Source organism: Podarcis tiliguerta (assembly GCF_965153285.1).
Source record: "Podarcis tiliguerta genome assembly, chromosome: 2".
Classification (NCBI taxonomy): Eukaryota; Metazoa; Chordata; class Lepidosauria; order Squamata; family Lacertidae; genus Podarcis; species Podarcis tiliguerta.
The window spans coordinates 85,333,036-85,356,331 of record NC_139535.1 but is presented as its reverse complement, the minus strand read 5'-3'; the positions used below and the strand labels follow the sequence as shown (position 1 = coordinate 85,356,331).

Below are 23,296 nucleotides of genomic sequence, written 5' to 3'. Positions count from 1 at the left end.
TTTGGAAGTTGGTAATGGGAAACTATTCTGGTTAGGGAAGGGCTGCATGAGCCAAGAGCAGCCTTGGCCAACCTGGTGGCCTTCAGCCAGGTACTTTTTGGGGTGGAGGGTGGGAGGTTAGTTTAGCAGCCAAGGCACAGGACAGCAGAACTTTGTTTCGGGGGGAGGAAATTTGGCATCTGGAGAATCCCCACGGCAAGCATGGACTTGAGTTAGTCACTCTTGATTCAGCACAGCGAGTGTGGTCTTTCCAGAGTGAGCAGTTGACGTGGATTAGATACTTCCTCAGGTCACACACATACTGTGAATACCACTTTCCAGTTTCGGAAAAGAGTTGCAGATGCTCTGCGAGTGGCAAGAACAGAATGTGTCGCCCCTGCTTGTCTGACTCAAGCGGAGCTAAAGGAAGCATCCGGTAAACCAGACCTCAGACGGCAATATGAGAGATCTTTGGCAGTGGCAGGAAAAATGCAAATTCATCTAAAGTGGAATGGATGAGGTCTCTGGAGGGCTTGTTCCTCAACTGAAAAGAGAAAAGGATCACAGCTGTATTGCATCAGCAACAACAGCAGGAAAGCCCTTCACAGGCTGACAAATGCCTTCCAGCTGAATACACCGCCCACACAATTGGAAACCTTAGCCAGCTTCCCAACACATTGGTCATAAAAAGTACACTTTAACCAGTTAATTTCCTAAATTGCGTAAGGTCAAAAAAAAAATAATCTCACACACAACAGTGGTGGCACAAAACACAGCTACGCTGCATTTCTGAAACGTTTTTAACTGGTATTTTGGATGCTTGGGGACTGACTCAGACATGAGTTTAAAGTAGCCTAATTAACCATTAACTTTCTGTACACAAGAGAAGAGGTTAATTCAAGGAGAAAGCAGAGGTGCCTTCTCTTCCAAGCACACACATACAAGTCATACAACATACAGAGTTAAGCCACCTCTGTTTTCATCTGAAATCCGATGTTTTACTTCAGATTTCTGTGCTGGGGGAGTCTCAACAAGGAAAGTGGCTAGATCAGCTTTTGCCGCCAGCATTTGTCTGAACTAATTCATGGGGTGGCAAGGGTGATGTAGTTTCACGGTACTGTTTAACAGCAGTGACGGCTGGCACAAGCTGATCGGTCATAACATGAACTCCCATGCTCTGCCCAGCGCATCTGGTGGGAAAATAGATACCCCTTGTGGAGACACACAAATGCAACCCAATAGCAAATATGAAGCCCCAGCTCAAAACAAGCAAGATGGCCAATTTCTTTGCATGTTAAACAATTTGAATCTTAATCCAGATATAAAATAAATCTCATAGCATAACCCAGCACGTATGCCTTTGCAAATCTTAAGAACATATTGCCTGAATCAAGGGGTACAGGATGAGGTAAACAACGAAAAGCATATTTTAAACCCACAAAGTACAACTCAAGTAAATTAATTGAGGGATATTTTCAGTGACACCTTGAAGCACTCTTTAAAAGATTCCCCATGACTGAAAAATAAAGGGCTATCACACACTGAGCTGGCAATGACTAGCATCTAGTTAAGCTGATTGATTTATAGCATCTGTATGGAATTTGTGAATAGCCTACTGGGGACCATATTTCTATGGAACAAGGGGTACCGCTTTGAAGCAGAGGAAACATTAAGAACACAAGAAAAGCCAGCTGGATCAACCCAATGCCCTATCTAGTCCAGCATCCTGTTCTCACAGTGGCCAACCAGAAGCCTGTGGGAAACCTGCAAGCAGGATCTGAGCACTCTCCCCCTCCTGAGGTTTCCAGCAACTGATATTCAGAAGCATTACTGCCTGCAGCTGTGCAGGCAGAGCACAGCAATCATGGCTAGCAGTCATCAATAGCCTTCTCCTCCATGAATTCATCAAATCCTCTTTTAAAGCCACTCAAGTTGGTGGCCATCACTGTCTCTGTGGGAATGAGTTCCAAAGGTTAACTATGCACTGTGTGAATAAATACTTCCTTTAATCTGTCCCAAATCTTTCAGCATCCAGTTCACTGGATGTCTACAAGCTTTAGTGTTATTAGAGAGGAAGAAAAACTTTTCTCTGTCCACTTCCTCTATGTCATGAGTAATGTTATAAATTTATATAATGTAATCTCTTACTCACTGCAACCTTTCTTCATAAGGGAGTCACGGACAAGAAGGCATTTCCCAGCCAAGTTAGGAAAGGGTTTGGTTTTTTTAAAGAGTTTTTTGTTTTTTTAAGAACTGGGGTAAACTTATTGACAGCATTCAAACCATCATCCAAACAATGGCTTGGAGGACCCTGATCAAGTGCTGCTTACAGAAGTTCACCTGGCTTGAAAGAAGAGGAGGAGGAGTTGGGATTTGATATCCCACTTTATCAGTACCCTAAGGAGTCTCAAAGCGGATAACAATCTCCTTTCCCTTCCTTCCCCACAACAAACACTGTGTGAGGTGAGTGAGACTGAGAGACTTCAGAGAAGTGTGACTGGCCCAAGGTCACCCAGCAGCTGCATGTGGAAGAGCGGAGACGCGAACCTGGTTTACCAGATTACAAGACTACCGCTCTTAACCACTACACCACACTGAAAGGGCTGTTCCAACTACAGCTTGCCAGTTGACATAATTGAGTCAAAAGTCCTTCCACAAGAACTCTTGGCTTGGATTTTTGGGAGATTGGGACTGAGAAAGAACCACTTACTGTTTTCACCTTTTATGTCACTACTTGTTTTCTAGCAATAGCTTCTTCCTGAGGCAATCAGCCAGCAGCAGTAATTTCCCCCACAAAGCCCCTCTAGGTAACCTCATTGTGAGAGGAGTTCTGTGAAAATACTGTAGGCCCCGTTTTTCTCCTCAGAACAATGCTATTTCATGATGTAGGCAAGACGAGGGGGGCAGCGCAAATGGCAGCTGCCAGCCAGTGGTCATGAGGAAACACACTACCAACACCAGTGATTGTTGCAGCCCCCACCCCCAGAACTGCCAACATGCCCCCACTTCTCTCCACCTGTGAGTGGAGGTGCACTGCAGCTCAGCCCTAACTAATATCCAACATACACAGAATTTTCAATGGCAGTTAAAGGGGAGGTGAAATATGAAGGTTATGTAAGCTCATCACCTCAATGCAGCGTTTACACTGCAGCCAGAGGCATTGTACCAGTTTTCAAAACATCAGTGTCTTACTAAGAAAATTTTCCATTTGCAGCCTTCCCCATCATTAAGTTAACAGAATCCCCTTGAGCAAGACAAGCAGATTTTCACAGGGCAACATAAATATTGGCAAAGAACTTTTAGGGCACTATACAGATTCTCTTTCTGTGGATTTTAAGCATTTCCAAAACCTTTGATACCCAGTACACAGGTTTTTTCCTCCCAGTTTAAAATTGGATGCTCAATTCACTCTTGCATCAAAGAAAGATATTATTATTCCTAGTCCATTCCCAGAGGACTGAGTAGGCATGCTTCTTGCAACTGCAGGATAATCCTCTTAAAAAAAACAAACCAGGATAGCTCCCATGGGGTCCCACCCTTCTCTCTGTCCAGCCCTAGGTTCAGACATAGGACAGTGTTTGGGAGGAAACAGGGGTACTACCACCACCCCTATTAGACACAATATAGTCTGTATCAGGGACTCCTGTGCATCTTGCTATCAACCTCATCACCATATCACTGCAAATGGTGGTACCTCAGGTTAAGTACTTAATTCATTCCGGACGTCCGGACTTAACCTGAAACTGTTCTTAACAGTTAGCTAATGGGGCCTCCTGCTGCCACCATGCCGCTGGAGCCTGATTTCTGTTCTTATCCTGAAGCAAAGTTCTTAACCTGAAGCACTATTTCTAGGTTAGCGGAGTGTGTATCCTGAAGAGTATGTAACCTGAAGCGTATGTAACCTGAAGCGTATGTAACCCGAGGTACCACTGTATTGCCAAGGAAGAATGGTCTTTCCCACTCCACAGGACTAAGCATAATTGCTGCCTCCAACAATTATAGCAAAAAATTTCAAGGTACATTACAAATCCTTTCACTGCATCTACTTTGGAAATCACTGTGCCCATTCAAACAAACAACAAACAAAAACTGCTGATTAGATTTCAAGAACACTGCATACAACACCAGCCACTAATTTACACTTATTCACTTCAGGCTATTAAGTGACGTACAAAAGATACTCCGTACTGAAACTGGTCTATGAAACAACCAATGATACTTGTCCAATTGTTTCTTCCACTTAATGGTCAAGGCATAAAAAACAACAACACACAATGGAAGTGAGGAGGGGGAGAAGAGCTAACTTCTCCGTTGAGCTTACCTTGCTTCTCTCCCTTGTATACAATTCACATACGCTGGAATAAGTTGCCTTTGAATCCAGACATCAGCACTGATCATCAAGTATCTAAACTCTGTCTCAGACAAACTCTTCCTATATTCATTCCTGCCACTGTGTTACGCACACGTCAATCTCGATTTGCTCACAACATGAGCTTTCGCAATCTGAACAAGCCCAGATATATTTAGTTCCTGAAATTCCAGTATAGCGAAAGATTCTATTTGAATACTGCCATATTTTGTAAAATATGGGGATGATCTATTTTGCCCAAACAAATTAGACACACTAGGACCTTAAGAGTGGTCATGGCTGAGGAAATATTCAAAGAGAACACAATAGCTATCTTAGCCTTTTGGCTGAGGGTTTTGGACTACAACTCCCATCATCCCCTGCCAACTCAGCCCCTGTGCTGGCTGGGCAGTTGTAGCCCAAAAAATTGAAGGGCACCATGCTGGAGAATAGTGGAATACCAGACACAACCCTCCCACATAGATTACAGTCAAATGTAACAACTGCCAGAAAGCACTAGGGAGAGGCAGGGAAATACAGGACTCTTGAAATTTAAAAAGGAAGACTGTTACAGGCTCCTCATAGTGAACTGGAACAAAGAGAGTGTTCATTATGGCAACAGCTTCTGAAGTTATGTCACATCTACTCAGAGATGGCACTGTCAGAAACAAGGTATCTTCCCAGTTTACCCTCCCTTGTCTATGGAACAAGGACAGTCCAGGATCAACTTCAGTGGCACAGCAAGACCAGTTCTAGAAAATCTTTCCAATTTCTGTTTCTGAGAAGTAAATTAAAAGTGAGGTGGGAGAACAGAAGTTGAGACAATCCACTTCTGCCATATGTATGGGATCTCCTGTGTGTTTGCATGTAAGCATTAAGGAAGAACATAGCAAAGATGGAAGTTGGAAGGGCAGCTATGTCCCTTCCTCCCAAACTGTTCAAGATTCACTAGGTGCATGGTGGGCACTTTTATCACAGAAGGGGGAAGCGTCTCACGGTTCCCGCAAGAACTTGAGTTCTTGAGTTCAACTTTGACTCTCCATTACAGAAACCTTGGGTGTTTTCCCTCCCTAATACTCTGTAATATACTTATGAGAGACAAAAGGTTCATCCAATTAGGGCTTTGTACACATTACAGTACCGTTCACTCTGGCTCCGTTTTTGAAACCATGTGCACACGACATTACCCAGGATCCAGAGCAATTCTGTAGTTTCTGGTAAAATACTGCGTTCTAATGCAGTTTCCCTCAAGCCAGCCACAATGCAACTTGAGCACTGTTTCCTTATTCAAGTCTCATCTGTGAAAGTTTCCTTTCCATCCAGATTTCTTATCAGACGACCAATTCTTATCAGACGAAGATATCACTGTCCAGTCTCTCCCACTGGTATACACATACAGCGGGTGACTTCAGTACACATCAACCCTTGCTGGTGTGTACAGTGATGGGCAAATTTGACTTGAAACATGAGATAAGAACAAACCCCCTCACTGTGTTTTAAACCAGTAATTTGTACACAGATTGAACTATAATGAAATCAGACCTACCAAAATCAATAGACTCAAGTTACTCAATGAGACTCCTCTCAGTAGGACTCAGTAGGACTAACACTGGATTCACTCCAAAATGTTCTGTACCTGGGATGTAGAGGAGACTTTATCTTGGCTCTTCACAGGGCCTACTTTAACAGGAGTTTTTTCACAAGCTGCGGCAGAATGGCCCTTCCGGCTTGTTGCAAGCAACCTTTTCTTCTACAGACACCTGGAGCCACCACCCTGCATATGTTGCACAATCAGAATTCCATGGGAGCTTTGTCAGCCTAACATCTTGAAACAGAGGTGGGCCAATCCTGCAGGCATGAAATGCTTAAAGAGCTGGTACATTCCAGCTTTGGGGGAAGGTCATGCTAAGGCGGGCCTTGAGATCACAACACATTTATCTATGGGAATTTCACAAGGGGGAGTTCTTCTAAGTTCTCCATAGCTTTGCTTTTTAAAAGAACAAATCAAGAATTGGTACTGCAGCCTTCCGCTGAAGAGAACACCATCCTTCCTTGTAAGGAAGGGGGGGGGGAGGACAACTTGATCATATGAACCATCAGAGATGCCCACCAGACTGTGAGATTAACAAGAAAGCAATAGCATGTATGACCAAGACACTAAACATGAATGGGAGATTATCAGGATTTTTTGTGCGCTGGCGACAGCTGACAGGATAGTGTTGACTTTTCTCCCCACAATAGGCAGGTTCTGCTATGTTTTGAACACTACACAAAAGCCACATGGCAATTTACCTAAAAGGCTACAATTACTCTCCTCCAAGAAGGACAAAACATCGCTGACAGCTACTGATTTTCTAAACGACTAAATGCCACCAGCAATAAGCTAGGCCAGGCCACCAGGCCACCAGAAACCCTGAGACATCTCTGAGAAGACTGTCCTCTCCCAGTAATGGGACACAAGGCTTGCAAAGAGCCCACTGTTGGAGACTGCAAGATACCCAAGGCAGTTCAGGCCCAATGCTTACCATTATGCTCCAAAACGGCAGAACAATGTATTAGAAACAAAGGGATTTTTAGTAGTTGACTTCACTGCTTTTGTATATAAAAGGAAATGAAAGAGAAATATATCCTGTTTGGATAAGGTTTTATGGAAGACAAGCAATTCGGTATATTTCATCCATTTGGATTTATATCTTGTGTCAAAGGAGAGGCTACAGTCCATTCTTCACTGCCAAGTTTGAAACAACCTTGGATTAACAAGGAACAGAAAAAAAATGCATTCAATTATTTCCTTTTTCAATCATTTTAAACACCCGTTGCCTGCTGTGAGGGACAGCTCCAGCCTTTAACCCTCAGTCAAGAAAACCCTCTCTTCTCAATGCCTAAGGGAGGAACTAGGAGTGTGCAAACATACCCCCATATCCTCAGTAGGAAATAAACTTAGATCAGACAGGTGCTTGGTGTGCATCCCTCAGCCCCTGTAAAGCCAAACATGCCAGTCCTTCCCCTGCTGGTCCTCTAAGCTCACCTGGGATGGCAGGGTCATGAGCGGGTGCAAGCCACAGAGCCTGCTTGGGCAGCCACACCAGTTGCCTAGCCGCACCCGCTATTCATGGGGGTCTTTTAGCAGCAACCCTATCCCACTCCCTTCACATTAGCAGAGGCCGCTCCTCCACCAAGTTATGGGAGCCTTTTCTGTTCTTTTCAGAGGTTTCATTTTATTATTTTGGTCACTGCGTGATTAGAATGCAGAGGAAAGGCAGGATGTCTCGCAGGGCTTGCTGTGAACAGCAAGATCAAATGCATTACCAGAATTACTCTGTGGGCCACTCTGATATAATGTGCAGCCTCTGGGTTCTGCGTCTAAGTCCTCCTGCAGCCCACTTGGTTCTGAGACATTGGACCGCCCTGGGTTAAATCAATTGAGAGCACTTTTCAGAACACTCCTAGCACCATTTTTAATGACTCCACCTTTCGAAAAGACCCCTTTAAAGCAACACCCAACTTTACAATTCTGCTTCAAGCTCTCCTCCCTACAAAACTCGATTTTTCCAGTCAATAATATATATGCTATTGGTTTTCCATGACCTTTACATTGGCTGTTCATAATAAAAATAGGTGTTTCCCTTTTAAAAAGGTTTGGGGGAGGGGGGAGGCAAAATCCTAACAACATGGCCATACACACTCCAGATCTTTATAATATGCATATTTTCATAGTGAACTCATGTGAATATTTACTAAGTGACAGCTCAAGCCTCATGGAGAACTAGTGGTCCATAGTCTCTGGCCACAGGAGAGTAAAATTCCCTGGATTGGTTCCTGGATACCATTAAATGTGGGGCCAAAAGCTCTCCACTTGGTCACATGGTAAAGGTAAATCTGCAAGTTGCTACCATGCAGTGGGTGTTTGTTGAATTCCTGGCTTAGTTTGCCAAACTTTTAAGTTTTAATCTACAGGCACTCATAACGGGGAAACAGAGGAGAGAGGACAGGTGTGGGAGAGAGAAAGTATCAATTTGTTATTGCTGGGAACCCCAACTTGCTTTTCCTCATTAAAATCTATATTAAAAAAACACACCCCAATAGTTCAAGTTTCATCAAAAAAAATGTTCTCAGGAAGCACACTGGAGCCATGTATACATGACATTAGCCACAATCCATATCTATCCTGTCGTCTCTGGAGGAATACTCCTGTCTGATGTTTTCCTTCAAAACAGCTTCCATGCGATTTGAAAACATAAACTTTGGTTAAACTGAGGTTTTTGAGATAGCCGTTATGTATGTGCAGATGGAAGCTTCATGAAGAAAAGTTCAGGGGGGCTGCAGTTGCAGGGAAACCCAGCAGGTAATACAGATCAGGTGAAGACGTCTTCACCACTCTGGCATGTAGAGCAACGTGCGGGGAGAGGGGGGATGACATCACTGAAGCAGCTAATGTGTATGGAGCTTATTTTATGTATAATCTGTCCACTCTCCTCTTTCAGCACCTGCATTCATGTCAATATAGCGAACTGGCAAATGGAATGCCTAGCTATGGCTGGAAATTGGAAATCTGGAGAAAATACAGCACACGTTTGTTATGAAATGAAAAGAAGTTTACCTCAAAAAATGTGAGAGTGAAGGAGGCAACTGAGAACTTTCATAATGGTGTATGTTGCAGCACATTCCAAAAATCATAGTGTTTCTTGTTTTCTGTTGACGATTTTTGTTTCGAATGTCAGCACCTCTGTTTCAGAATTCTTTGACAAAGAAATTTTTATCAAGTGTGATGAGGGGGGGGTTGCTCTTTGCAGTTTTGATTTTCTCTGTTCCTCATCACAAACAGAAAGTCTCAATTAAATTTCGGACTGAATCACTTTTTTAAAAATAATAATAATTACAGGTTATAACCTCTTAGAAGGTGATGTCTTCACAAGAATGTGAGCAGGTGGGGTGGGGGTGGGAATCCATGCTGCACCCAAATCCAATAAAATTCTCACCTTAAATCTAAGCCCTGGCCTTATAGTTTTTGAATCAACCAATAAGCCCATCAAAGGATGCTGGGTATATCAGAAGCAGATCTGTTATATATCTGAGGTCAATTCGATTAAACTGTGTTCAATTTTCATAGTATATTCAAACAAATTTGAAAAGGGCCATTGGCTTCGTTAGTTAATGTAGAATCGGAGAAAGAATTAAACACAGTCCTTCAGTGTATATTACCAATCCTTCTTTGCACTCATTAGTGCTTTAGCTATGTTTATAACTAGCAATACAGGGTCATCTGGGAGAAATGAAAGTTTGCTAATATCTAAGGCAGGTTTGTAGACCCTCAAGGGCACTGCTGATAAAATTCCCTAGTTGTTACTGCTCAGGTAGGCTGCTCTTGCTCAGAGCTGCTGTTCAAAAAAGTTAAATAAAGAAAGAAATGCTGACTGTTACGATCAGATTTGCAGCAGATGGTCAGGGTCACATCCCCCCTGTTTTCTCCTTCTCAGGTAAGACTACTCAAGGGCTGAATGTGATTTGCTGAGTTCAGCAAGATTAATAAGAATCTGCCGCAGTGCTGCTCAGCTTGTCCAGCTGCCCCCACTAAGCCTCCAAGTAAGGTGACATCTTTTCTTCTACTGCCCTGAAAATCTATCCAGTATTTCCATGCTGAAAATCATGGAATCACAGAATTGCAGAGTTGGAAGGGACCCTGAGGATCATCTAGTCCAACCCCCTGCATTGCAGGAAATGCAGCTGTCCCATACGTAATGCAATTCTAATTACTGTCATCATGTTCTTTGATGGCTACTTTTCATTCTCGATCTGGCTTGCACCTGGGACAGGTACCCTATTACCTCACACCTAGCTCCAGCAGGAGGAAGGGCGGGTGTAAGAATAACAAATAAATGCATTACAGCACAACATTTAACTTGCTTGCTTAAAAGGAAATCTCTTCTACCGAAAACGAAAACAAAACTTTGGTTCCATGCCCGCCTATGTTTGATGACAAAGAATAACAAACAGCCTGGAACAGAAGTTGCAATTCATTAATGCCTAGAAAGCATTAGGCTAAGAGATCAGAGCCCTTGTGGAATGTGAGGTGTCACCAAAAGACAAATGGATTATTTGGCTATGTATCTGATCCTAAAAAGAAGGAAGCAGAAACCACGTGGCTCAATACAAGTAATACAAGAGCGTCTACTTTACATTAGTTGGTTGTGAAAGTTTGGGGAGAAGGGGACATGCTACAATGCAAGCTCAGCTGTCAATTAGAAGGAGAGCTTTATTGTTTGAACATAAATAATTTGCCATGGGCTCCTGTAAAATTCAAAACCTAATTTAGCTGTCATCTCCCGCCCTGTAGGATGCAATCCCAGGCACTACACATTTGGAAAATGGGAGCAGCTGCTAAGGGCACAGCTTGAAGCAGAAATTCTCACTATTTGGGCGATATTAATTCTTCATGGAATGTGTGGCAAACAAGCCCAACCAGAGTTGGGGGTGGGTGGGTGAGGTGGGTTTGCACCCTGTTGCAACACAGTTTTAAATCCTGCTTCTGTCTGATGCACATTTCCATAGCAAAGGATCAGCCCATCAGACAGACACTTCTGGTCTGACGAAGATTTAGCTAAACCACAAAGAAAACCCCCTGAATGGACACGTAAGGCATTACGGATTTCCTGCGCTGATGCTTGGGGGAAGTCAAAGTTTCCAAACGTCCTTTATTTTAAAAGCGGCAGGCCATATTTCAAAAGTACACCCATGGTTGCAAAACATCACAGCCCCACAGACTTTTTAATAATTATTTCAGGCCCATGGCCCGTAATGTTATTTATTTGGTAATTCCATGTGATTAGGGCTATTCCATCCCGTAGTCTTGTCCCTTCTGAGGATGGAATGAATTCCCTACCCATAAATGCTCAAAGGCATTTATGAAACACACACACTCAAAGTAACTTGCACAGAGCACTGCCACAGTGTGGAGACACCGTCCCAAAGGAAATACCAACACTCAAAGTTCCCACAGACATACCTTAACAAGGCCCAGGTTTGGGGGCCAAGTGAAGTGAAACATTTGATTTAGGTGAGCCCATTTTCCTGTCATTCTGCTAATTTGTACTGTGGATGCCAGGTCAGAATCCAAAGTTGCTTATTCCAAAAACCTGGGATAAGGTATCACCAAAACTTATCCCACTAAATTCCTGGCTCTGGTCCATTCGCCCACACCCCTCCTTTGGAGTTTTGGCTCATTTACCCCAAGTGGTGGATGCATCTACCATGGGGGTGGAGGCTGAGAAGGAGGAGGTGGACGTGGAAATGAAGGAGGAGGAGGTGCTGGTGGTGGTGAAGGACACGGAAGAGGACAGACTGCTCCTATGTTTACAAAGAACAGAGAAATGTAGATGCATGGAGAGATTCAGTCCAGGCAAGGTTCCCAGGGACTGCAAGCATGTCCATTCTGTCCACAAGAATGCAAAAATCTATCAAAATCAGCTCCAAGTCCTGACTATCCCAGAAGTAACTGCTATTTCAAGCTGATGGTTGCTTGCTTAAATCCTCCTGAACTTTTATGAACTTCCGTCCCCTGGGGTTATCTTCTTGAACAAAAGTGAACTTTTTGTTCTGCAGAATCCAAATTAAGACTATGTGGTCACTTGAGAGCAGAAGAGGAAATACTAGAAACCCAGGCCTGAAATGTGTCAGGATTGGAATCTGAATGAGAAACTGGAGAAATATCAAGCTATTTTTTTTTAATTCAGTAAAAATTATTAGCTGCCTTAAGTTTTTAGAGAATTCAGAGGAGATAAACATTTATGCATAAAAGGATCACATAAATGAAGCTTACCATTGGTGAAAGTGTTCACGTAGTACCTTCGCCCCTGGGGAGACATATAACTCTGCCAGCCAGGTGGGAGGTGGCCATTTTGAGCGTCTTCTCCGACTTGAGGAATGACCTTCCTAGGTTTCTGATGAAAGGACAACAGAAAAAGCCTGTTAAAACTTGCTTCCAGAGGATGGTAAAAAGACTGGACAAAACAGGTACAGTATGAAATTCTGAGGTATCTTTTATTATTCCTGGTGGTAAGATATGGGAAATAAGAGAGGCAAACACTTCTAAAAACCCAAACACCCCAATTATCTTCCCATCTGCAGCCTGGGAAACGTCTTCTATAAAGCACAGACATTCCCTCAGGGCAGGGAAGATGGTGGAATGTCGTGGAGCCAGTATTGTAGCTTTGGCAATCCAACATATCATTGCATGTGACTTTTGGAAAACAGAAATACAGAGCACTGTCTCCAAGGAGAATTAATCATATAAGCAGATTCTGTGTCCATACTAGGCTCATAGACAGACAACTATTCTGTTATATAGATATGCTGTTATACAAATCATTATTATAAACACAACATGCCACCAGTACACCAACTGAACACCTATACAGTCAAACCTCGGCTCCCGGACGCCTCCATTTTGGAACATTTTGGCTCCCAAACACTGAAAACCCGGAAGTAAGTGTTCCGGTTTTCAAACGTTTTTTGGAAGCCGAACATCCAACGCAGCTTCCATTTGAGTGCAGAAAGCTCCTGCAACCAATCAGAAGCCGCGCTCAGTTGTTGAATATTTCAGAAGCCGAACAGGCTTCTGGAACGGATTATGTTCAGCAACTGAGGTCTGACTGTAATACACCTCTGTAAGAACAAGCATGATGAAAATTATCAGCAAAGGCAAAAACATACTATGGCAAATGGAATTTCCTCCCACAACCTAATGGTGCTCCTCAGTTATGATGATTGTCCAGCATTACAGTGGTACCTCAGGTTACATACGCTTCAGGTTACAGACTCCGCTAACCCAGAAATAGTGCTTCAGATTAATAACTTTGCTTCAGGGTGAGAACAGAAATTGTGCTCCTGTGGCACGGCGGCAGCAGGAGGCCCCATTAGCTAAAGTGGTGCTTCAGGTTAAGAACAGTTTCAGGTTAAGAACAGACCACCGGAACGAATTAAGTACTTAACCTGAGGTACCACTGTATTCCATTATCACCCGTGAAATGTACTGTATTTTTCCGTGTATAAGTTGCCCCCTATTTTTGGGTACTCCAAATTAAGAAAACACCCCTCAGCACTACCTGTGTATAAGACGAGCCCCAATTTTAAATCTTTTTTTTTTTTTTTTGGTTAAAAAAAAACCCTAGTCTTATACACGGAAAAATACGGCATACTTGGCTGGTGGTATTCAGTCCTATAAACATACAACTGGCTGTCAACATAGGTAAGGTGTCCTTTTGGCTTCTGGAAGGGGATGTTTAAAAAAAAGCCTCTCCAGATCAACCAAATGTGTGTCCAAAGCTTCCTAAACAAAAGAGCACTCCAGACTCCACCTTGCCATTTTAATTTTCTTGCAGTAATCAAACCTGCAGAAGCAATAAAGGACAAGGATTTAAAATTCTAGAGCTCCAAGCTTTGGGGGACATTATCAAATCTTGAGATTAAGTTTGGCATTTTGCCTCTAGGTCCAGCCAACACTCTGGAATCCTGTGGCAAATGACCCTGGAGGCATGGCTTCTCAAATGGCCACCAGGGAGTTTTATGGTGGCCAGAGAAGCACGGAAGGGGAAGAGGAGGCAGTGAGAACTGAGAACAGCTGCAGCAGGAGGAAGCAAACCACCAACAGAAGGCACACTCAAAGACTTACATTATCCTTCCCCAACCCGTGCCCTCCAGATGTTGTTGGATTACAACTCCCATCTTCCCTCATCATTGGCCGTGCTAGTTGGGGCTGATGGAAGTTGCTATTCAAAACATCTGGAGGACACGTGGTTGGGGAAGGCTGATACCATAACTCAGAGGAAAACAGCACTATGCCACTGAACAACCCTGAGACCCCCGGAACTGCCCTAAGACCATTGGCTATAGGGAGGTATATAAATTCAAATATGGTATAAAAGCAAAGCACTGCAATTAGGAGAACCACTTACCTCAAGCAGGCTGTGTGTACATATATATAGATGTGTACACATACACGCGCAGCCTCAGCTAATGGTCTCTGACACCCACAATTCCCATCGCACCCTAGCCTTGTAGCTACACATTTGATGCTCTGCCCTTGTCACATGGGGACAGAGTGTCATAAGGAGCAAATGTGAATGACACTCTCATTACACCGCCCTCGTTTCAGCAGGAACCAGGTGGAGGAGGCAACCCAATTAGATCTCCAGCTCACCATCCTATAAACTTCCTTATGCAATCGCAGTGGCTAGAAACAGCAAGGTGCAGAGCAGAGAGAAGCCTGGGCAAGGCTCCAAGACGATGACAAGCAGCTGTACATGAATAGCTTTTGGCCATGTACACACAGCTGGGAATCTTAGAACGAGCTCTTCTCTGACCAGTCAGGGGTGACGTACGCCGTAATGCAGCCCTGCTCCAACAATATGCCTCAGGGAAAGAAGCTGCCAAATGAGTAGGTCAACGACGGAACAGCAAAGAGGTAACACCAAAGCCCTTAAGTCTCATTATCATAGTAGCATAACAGCATTACACATTGCAAAAGTATGCACCACACACAAGCCAACGCTGTTCCTGCACACAATGCCGCCATACAATTGCCAGGTGTTTTTTAGGTCTCTACACCTAAGTCGGCATTCAGAAAACCATTGGGTAGTTCACTGTTGCCAAGGCTACATCCCACTGTCTGGGGCTCCCCTTGCAGTAAGTGGGGACTCTGATAATCTTGAGCTCTGACCTTTGACTTCCAGCAATGATTGAGCCTCTCCGCCTCGGCTACACTTTACTATCACCAGAGGCTCATTCACCTTGCTTCAAGTTGGCAACAGCTAGGAGGCAGGGCAGGGAGTACAGTGGTACCTCGGGTTACATACGCTTCAGGTTACATACACTTCAGGTTACAGACTCCACTAACCCAGAAATAGTGCTTCAGGTTAAGAACTTTGCTTCAGGATGAGAACAGAAATCGTGCTCCGGCAGTGTGGCAGCAGCAGGAGGCCCCATTAGCTAAAGTGGTGCTTCAGGTTAAGAACCGTTTCAGGTTAAGTACGGACCTCCGGAACGAATTAAGTACTTAACCCGAGGTACCACTCTACTGAACACCTAGTCACCCTTCAAGAATGAACCCCCAGCTGACAGCTTCAAAACTCTTTCCACTGATGAAGTGGGAAAGGTTAAAAAAAAAAAGGCTGAAACTTTAGGCTTGGGAAGTTACTGTTATTCAGTCAGTCTGGAATACACAGGTATGCTGGAAGCTGCCCTACAGCGAGTCAGTCCATCTACAGCAGGGATGGGGAATCTGTGGAGCTCCAGATGTTGTTAGACTCAAACTCCACCTCAGACATATGTAATAATGAACTACAGTGCTACCTCGGGTTACGAACTTAATTCGTTCCGGAAGTTCGTTCTTAACCCGAAGCGTTCTTAACCCGAGGCGCGCATTCCCTACATAGGCCTCCTGTGGCCCCGGAAGAGGAATTGCATTCGTATCCCAGGGCAAAGTTTGCAACCCAGGACACCTACTTCTGGGTTTGTGGAGTTCATAACCCGAGGTACCACTGTACTTCAGTGGCATTTTGAAGGGAAGTCCTAGGGATCGCCACACAGACCTTTGAGCAATGTGGTAAGCCCAAGTCACTAAACTGTGTGTTTAGAAACAAATAACAGTGAATAGCATGGTGGGTGGTGGCGTTTCTCTGACCTTCTGACAGCTGAGTCTCTGCTACTTGTCAGGAAGGGGAGGGGAGGAGGCGCAAGGCAGTGGGGAGGTCAGCGTAGTGCAAATGCATTAAAGAATGGAAGATGAGGTTTTCTTCACAGAACTTTTGAGAGTGAAAATCAAACCACCTTGTCACCAAGTCAGACCACTGGTCCTGGTCAATCTTGCTCAGTAGTGTTGTCACTGACTATCAGTGGCTCTGCAGGGTTCCAGGCAGGAGTTTTTCTCAGCACTACCAGAAGACACCAGCATAGGACCTTCTGTGTGAAATGTGTGTCCTCTTCCACTAAGCCAAGTTTCCTAAACTTGGGTCTCCTGCTGTTTGTGCACCACAATTTCCACCATCTCTGACCACTGGCCCTGCTAGCTAGGGATGAGGGCAGTTGTAGTCCAAGAACAGCTGGAGACCGAAGTGTGGAAAACCCTGCACTAAGCTACAGCTCCTCCCCTAACGAAAATTCAGCACAGTGCTACCTCAAGCACAGCTCTATTCAGCAGTCAGTTCACCTGGCCAGCTACAACTCATCAGGTGAGGTATATTCTTCTATGAAGGAAGTATCTTGAACATGGAAATGCCACTAGGTGCAGTTATAAACAGGAAGGTGTGAACTGCTAGGGGAGAACTTTGAGGCTCCACAGCAGGATAGCTGGAGGTTAAACAGACTGCCTTGGCCAATGATGAGAAAAATACCTACTAATTAATATTTGGGCACCTGGAGGCAACTGGTAGACCAGGACTGTGTTCTTTGGCAGAGGACTGACTAGCAAGAGCAGCAGAAGACAGGAGCAGTAGGGTTGGCCCATGGGTTGCACAACCCACTTTCTTATGTGGGGATAGGGGGAAATAATTGAGAGGAACTGTTCTCTGTAACATTTTCACTGTGACCTGGAGCCCACTGCAACAAGATCACGGTCCTGTATCTCAGGATCCTAGCTTTGTACAAGCTGAACAGACAAAGCTGCAAGACAACATGTAGTAGTAAAATCTGTGTAATCCAACACTATAAAAGCTACAGCGCATGCGAGTTACAGTACCAAAAATAAATCTTTGTCTATTTATTTAGCAATGGCAATTTTGTACTTTGTTAGCACCCATCTGTGAACATCTGTCCATGAACAATCTAGCTTTCTGTACAAAATACTTGTGTGAGAGAGTTCCTCCAACCCACCCTCCCTCCCTTCGTCTCCGTCCGTCTCTGTCTCTCTCTCTCTTGCACACAGCTCCATCTATACGTAAGATGCATTTCCCAAAAGCACCATATGGGGGCTGTGCCTGTATACATCAGCCAGCTAAGAGAAAATATTCTGTTTCAGAGATTGCTACTGAAGTTGTGTACAACTTCCAAGCTGACATGGGAAAGGATTTCTGCTCCAGGAGGAATCCAGTGAGCAATGTGCAAACAGCTGGGATGGCAAGAAATCAAGGTAGAAACTACACCTGGTGCCCTCCAGATTTTGTTGGTCTCCAACACCCATCAGCCCTAGCCAGCATGACCAGTGTAGTGTAGTCCAACAACATCTGGAGGGCACCACATGGGTTCTCCCTGGACTATATGCTACTTAGCAACCCTGTGTACTCTCCTCTTTCTCTCTACCACAGTAATATGCAACAAAACAACACCTCATAAGCTGAAGGTTCAACTATGTAAGTGATCATGTCATGTTGAATATTCTTGTTTTCCAACATGTTGCCAGGGGGAAAGGAGGTAATGCTGCTCCACTGGGTGGTTCCTCCTAAGAATGTTACTCTTGGATGCATATATCAGCTGCACTTCTGAAAGTCTAGAGCAAAGTGTTCTGGGTCTCAACTCCATGTGAAAATTCTTTTGAACAAGAAAGCCTGTATCTTCTAATCCCACATTCAGAAGCTGGCTGTGGGTACTCAGCCTGTAGGAAGGACATGTTGTACATGCCCCCAAAAAACTACTACACAAATGATCCAGATTCAACCCTGACTTTGAAAATAAGCCTCAGCTCTGTTCTGAGGCATATGTTCCCTTGAGTATATTGAAAGCTTTGTATAATATACATTTAGTCACCGATACATTCATCTCCCTTGGGAATAGCCATGCTTTTGCTTGAAATGAACTCAGAAAAAGAATTCTAGCTTTTGTCCTGAACTTAAACATAACATTTTACAAGGATTTGTGATGGCTGAATATAAATTTGCTATGATATTTTCACATGCAGTTGTTAAAGCAGCTTAATTCTTAGAAGCAGTCTAGCAGAGATCACAGATTATTATTTTTTAGACAGGGTGGTTGAGAATCACATATGCCACCTTAAAAACCATGCTCTGTTTGCTTCTGTAGCCCACAAAAAAAGTTGTTGTGTAAGCCTGTCCAAACGTAACCTTCTTCTTCGAGAAGCACACCAAATATCAATGCAGAAGTATAACCATTCAAAAGGCTCCTTTGTTAATATAAAATTCAATAGCTCTAACTAAAGAAGAAGTATGGCCATTCCACAGAATTTGCAAACCATTTGATATATTTGCCAAATAGCTGAACTATACATCAGCAAGCTAAGAGAAAATATTCTGTTTCAGAGATTGCCACTGAAGTTTGGATTCATACTACACACACACACACACACACACACACCAACAGGTGCTGCCCACAGTAATTTGCTACAGACAATGAATTCACACAAGCAGAGATGAATACAGTGAGTTTGGAAGGACCCAAAACCACATGCACTTTTGTTTTGTTTTGTGAAGATCTACTATACTGTAGATCTACTGTACAGATTTTCATGCAATTCCTGTGTTACTTGCCTGAAGTGGGCTCTTGTGCAGGTTACTGCATGTAAATATCTAGTAGTGTACTTAGTTTTCATGCTCACAGTGAAACACTGCAGGGGATATGTTATGTGGTGTTGGTACACTTACGTACTTATTATTATGACTACTTTAACATTTATATTCTGTCCTGATACTATTCCTATACAGATAAGGTCCATGGAATCGTGGCAGCTAGCTGTACTGGGCAGCCATAACAGTTGCAGAAAAACATACAGGCTGGTACTTCTTCACTGTTCTCAGTCAGAATGACATACTGGGAGCCCAAGAAGATCTTTTGCTTTATCATCAGCTTCTTGTTAATAAATACACTCGCCCCAACATTTGGTTGTGTTTTTCCCAAAATGGAAAAAAAAGAAAAGAAATCCACTCTCCCACACACAGACTCTCAGGATTTCTCCCTTACCTTCATTTAGCAAGACCTCGCGGTTTCGTTTTCTTTTTTCAAAGGCCAGGGCTTACCCTCTCTGGGCTTGGCTGGCTGCATTGTAACAATTTAATGGATGAAGCGTTAGGCACTCATTAAAGCAGCTCTGAGAGATGCCTTCTTTTTCTATGTGCGAGCCTTTTTAACGATTAAGAAAATTAGCTATATCCTGCCCCTTCAGACATTCTGGTTTCTTTCAGCCAAACCACTAAGAGTTACATAACGACCAATCTTGGAACTCCATCAAGTTCCCCATGCCCTTCCCAGACTCGCTCAGCATCAAAGGGAAGCTCAAGAGGATGGAGGTGACCAAAGATATAATTATGGCCAAGCTTCAAAATGGAAGGGTGTAAAACATTTATATCTGCAAATATCAACATTTATCAGTGCATCTGGCTCCTCTCCAAATAATGTCATCTTACCATAGGTGCTTTTGCCAAGTCCTTTGTAGAAATTAAGTCCCAAGCTAGAGCTGGTCACGAACTTGTTCTCCCTCTGAGAGATGAAGTGGTGAAATTACCCACTGCCTGTTCTGCTTTGTGTGTGAGTAATCAGCCAGTGTCCAGTGTCAAAACTCAGAGGAAGGGCATGAACTGCAAGGGGCCTCTGTGTGTGTGTGTGTGTGTGTGTGTGTGTGTGTGTGTGTAACACTTCAGCACTTCCCTTCCCTCAATTTTGTTCTTTGGAAATCAAAAGGACCCATTCTAGAGGCTTTCCAGATGTGAAGCTTCTGGAAAGTCGTTTCCTTTGCCAGCTTTCAAATGTCTGTGTAGGTGATGGGGGAGCACAAAGCGAGGGTCTGTACCACTGACCAACAGCTCCTCATGCACAGACAGGACAAACAAGGACCGCTTTGTCAAGCTTCCCTTGGTTCAGTCCTCGCCTCTCTAGCCTTCCGTGTCCCCTATTTCTGTCTCTCTGGGGAACTTTTCCCTTGAACTTACATCAAGCCAACCCTTTGTACACAGCTTGACCCGGCTTGCGTTCAGGGCTACAAAGTGAAACATAAACTCACATGACCAAATGGGCACTGTGAGGACGTGGGATCTGGCATATAGAGGACAAGCTGTACTTATTAGTTTGGAACTAAAGAGTGGGGGGGGGGAGCCATGAACACTTCTTTCCCCGTCTGCACCCCCAGCACCCTATAAACAAATGCTTCATTTTCTCAGGGCAAGACTGAGAACAAGAATGTTTGCACCACAGCTTTCCCTCCAGCATCTCAACAGAGAGCATAGCTTTCCACATTCACTCTGAATTGACTTTGTGATGCCACTGCATAGGCAGCTCTGATTGGCTGTGTGCATGGTGCAGAGGCACTGGCAGTGTATTACCATCACAGGAATGTGAAGAGGCCACTAGCAGGGAAAAGTGACACAAGAACTGCTGCAGAGAATGGAGGTGAAAACCAGAGGACAGGTTCAATGTAGGGGAGGATGAAAGGGACTGTCTCAGCCCTGCCAAATGCCCCAATTCCATGTGAATATGTTTGGAGAATATTTGACGCAGGATTGGTTTATGTAGCTCTGGTCAGTGCTTGGGCCTGGGAACCATATAAGCGCTGCCTTGGATTGTCCAGGTGGGATATAAATCTAAGAAAAAATGAATAGCCTGACTACTGCGGTCCATACATTTGCAACCCCCTAGTTAGACCACTATAATGCTCTGTATGTGGGCTTTCCCCTGTGCTCAGTTCAGAAGCTGCAGCTAGTATAGAACACATCAGCCAGGGTGCTCAGTGGTGACCCGAGGGATGCTCACCCATGCCTTATGTTTAAAGAACTGCATTAGTTGTTTGTCAGTGACCCAGCAATGTTCATGGTTTTTATTGCTGGTATATAAAGTCCTAAACAATTTGGGACCAGGATACCCAGAAAAATGCCTTCCCCATTACACTCTGGTCTGAGCCTTTAGATCTTCCAGGGAAAAGCTTGATGTGAGGATTGTCTCTTACACAATTGAAGTCTGGACTGGACTTTCAATGGTATAAACCATATATAGCTTGGCTTCTGTGAACCTCAGTGCCTGCCCACCTTCTTTTATACAGTGGTACCTCTGGATATGAACGGGATCCGTTCCGGAGCCCCGTTCGTATCTAGAAGCAAATATCACTAGCGACGGCACGACTGCGCATGCGCGTGACATCAAAATCGACATCCAGAAAGGAGTCATTCTGAATTGTAATTTTAATAATTAACATTAAGGAGATCTAATTATGTTGGTCTAATAGATGAGAATCCCCGCGGCGGGGTGAGCTCCCGTCGTTCGGTCCCACCTCCTGCCCACCTAGCAGTTCGAAAGCACTCTTAAGTGCAAGTAGATAAATAGGTACCGCTTTATAGCGGGAAGGTAAACGGTGTTTCTGTGTGCTGCACTGGTGCTGGCTCGCCAGCTGCAGCTTCGTCACGCTGGCCACATGACCCTGAAGTGTCTTCGGACGGCGCCGGCTCATGGCCTCTACAGCGAGATGAGCACGCAACCCTAGCGTCGGACATGACTGGCCCGTACGGGCAGGAGTACCTTTACCTTTAATAGATGAGAATTATATTGGCCCAGAGATTTTAAACACTGAATTCTAGCTCTTCCTAGCAAAGCTAACATTTTAGTGAGGCTCATGGACACACCCAAACACACACACACACACACACTCATTAAAGTATAATACATCTTTCCACACAGCCACTGTTTAGCTGAGCTAAACTGTGAACGTGGTCCATCTGTGAACCTATGGAGATGCCTAGGGTGGCACAAGCTGACACCGCAGATTTATGCTGCCTGCGGAAACATAAGACAGCAGCACATGACTTCCTGACCCATCCTGAAAAGAATGCATGTCCATGGCGAAAGTTCAAGCCTTACTCAACAGAGAAAACCACTTCTCGTTTACAAACTGCAGGAAACCCCCCCAAAAAGAGGGATCCTGATGAGGAAACATCTGCGCACTTGACACAGTTATTCGTGCAAAGGGGGTACAGTTTGCACTATTCACTAGCAAGTCCAGATCCTGAAGCTTTGCTAGAACCCAAACAAATCTAGAAGTACAGAACGACAGTCCTCCTGTGACAATTTCTCCTAAGGAAGAACTTTCCTGTAGAAAAGACCTTTTCACTCCTTGTGCATTTAATATGTAAAACTAAAGGGTTTATATGCTACGTCAAAAAACGTGAAGTGCAAATGCAAAAACAGGTGTTTATTAGCTATTTTTTGTGTGCATGCTGCAAATTTAGAACTAATTACTAAGACTGAGGGGAAGGACTGAGCCTGGCCTCAGTTGCCTATGCTCTGGAGACCTCCCTCTTAGACTACATGGGGCTGACCTTGAAGTTGCAAAAGGCAGCTGCTAGGTTGGAAAGAAGGACAACCTGGCTGGATAATGTGTCACCGGTCCTGACAGCTTTGCACTGGCTGCCAGTGAGCCCAGTTCAATGTGTTAGTGCTAGTAGCACAACACCTTAAACGGCTTGAGTCCATAGCCCCTGAAGTATGTCAAGGATCAACCATCCCAGGCATTACAATCAGCACGGAAGCCACTTTCAGGAGACATTTTAATAAACTGATATTTACCCAGGCACTGGACTGCTAATAGATACTAACCACGGCAACCTTGAAATTAGCTAACTGTGAAGGTGATTGCTTTTAAATGTTTTTAGATTAAAACATTTCAAAACAGATATGCTTATTTTATTTTAAATTGCACAATTTTTTAAATTTCAATATTTTGATGCCTCCTGGGCTCCTTTGGGAGGGGCACATGTTTCATAAATAAATAAATAAATAAATAAATTGCGGGTAACTTCTGATGGTTGGCTACCTCTGATGCAGACAGATCTCTGGCTGGTACAGTCATACCTTGTTTTGAGGCCAGGATCCGTTCCGGAGCCCCAGCCCCTAGCTGAAAAGGACGCAGGGCAAAGCGCCGCATCTGCGTGTGGAGCGGTTTGCACTTATGCGCACGTGAGAAGCACGATTTAGCGCTTATGTGCATGTCTGTACTTCTGGGTTTGCCGCAGACGTTCACTGGAATGGACACTAGACAAGGTGGACGTT

General features: G+C 44.1%; 1 protein-coding gene across 4 annotated transcripts in view; it reads right to left on the bottom strand.

Annotated features, from left to right (window-relative positions):
• Positions 1-23,296, bottom strand: part of GAS7 (growth arrest specific 7) — a 129,270-nt gene that overhangs the window by 60,384 nt on the left and 45,590 nt on the right. For 2 of the 4 annotated variants that reach the window (XM_083428487.1, XM_083428488.1), the window contains exon 2: positions 12,144-12,264. In XM_083428487.1, coding sequence (XP_083284613.1) covers positions 12,144-12,264 — 121 coding nt within the window. Of the gene's footprint in view, positions 1-12,143; positions 12,265-19,228; positions 19,250-19,671; positions 19,977-23,296 lie in introns of those variants that run through there. The other 2 variants (XM_083428490.1, XM_083428489.1) reach the window with 2 other exon arrangements.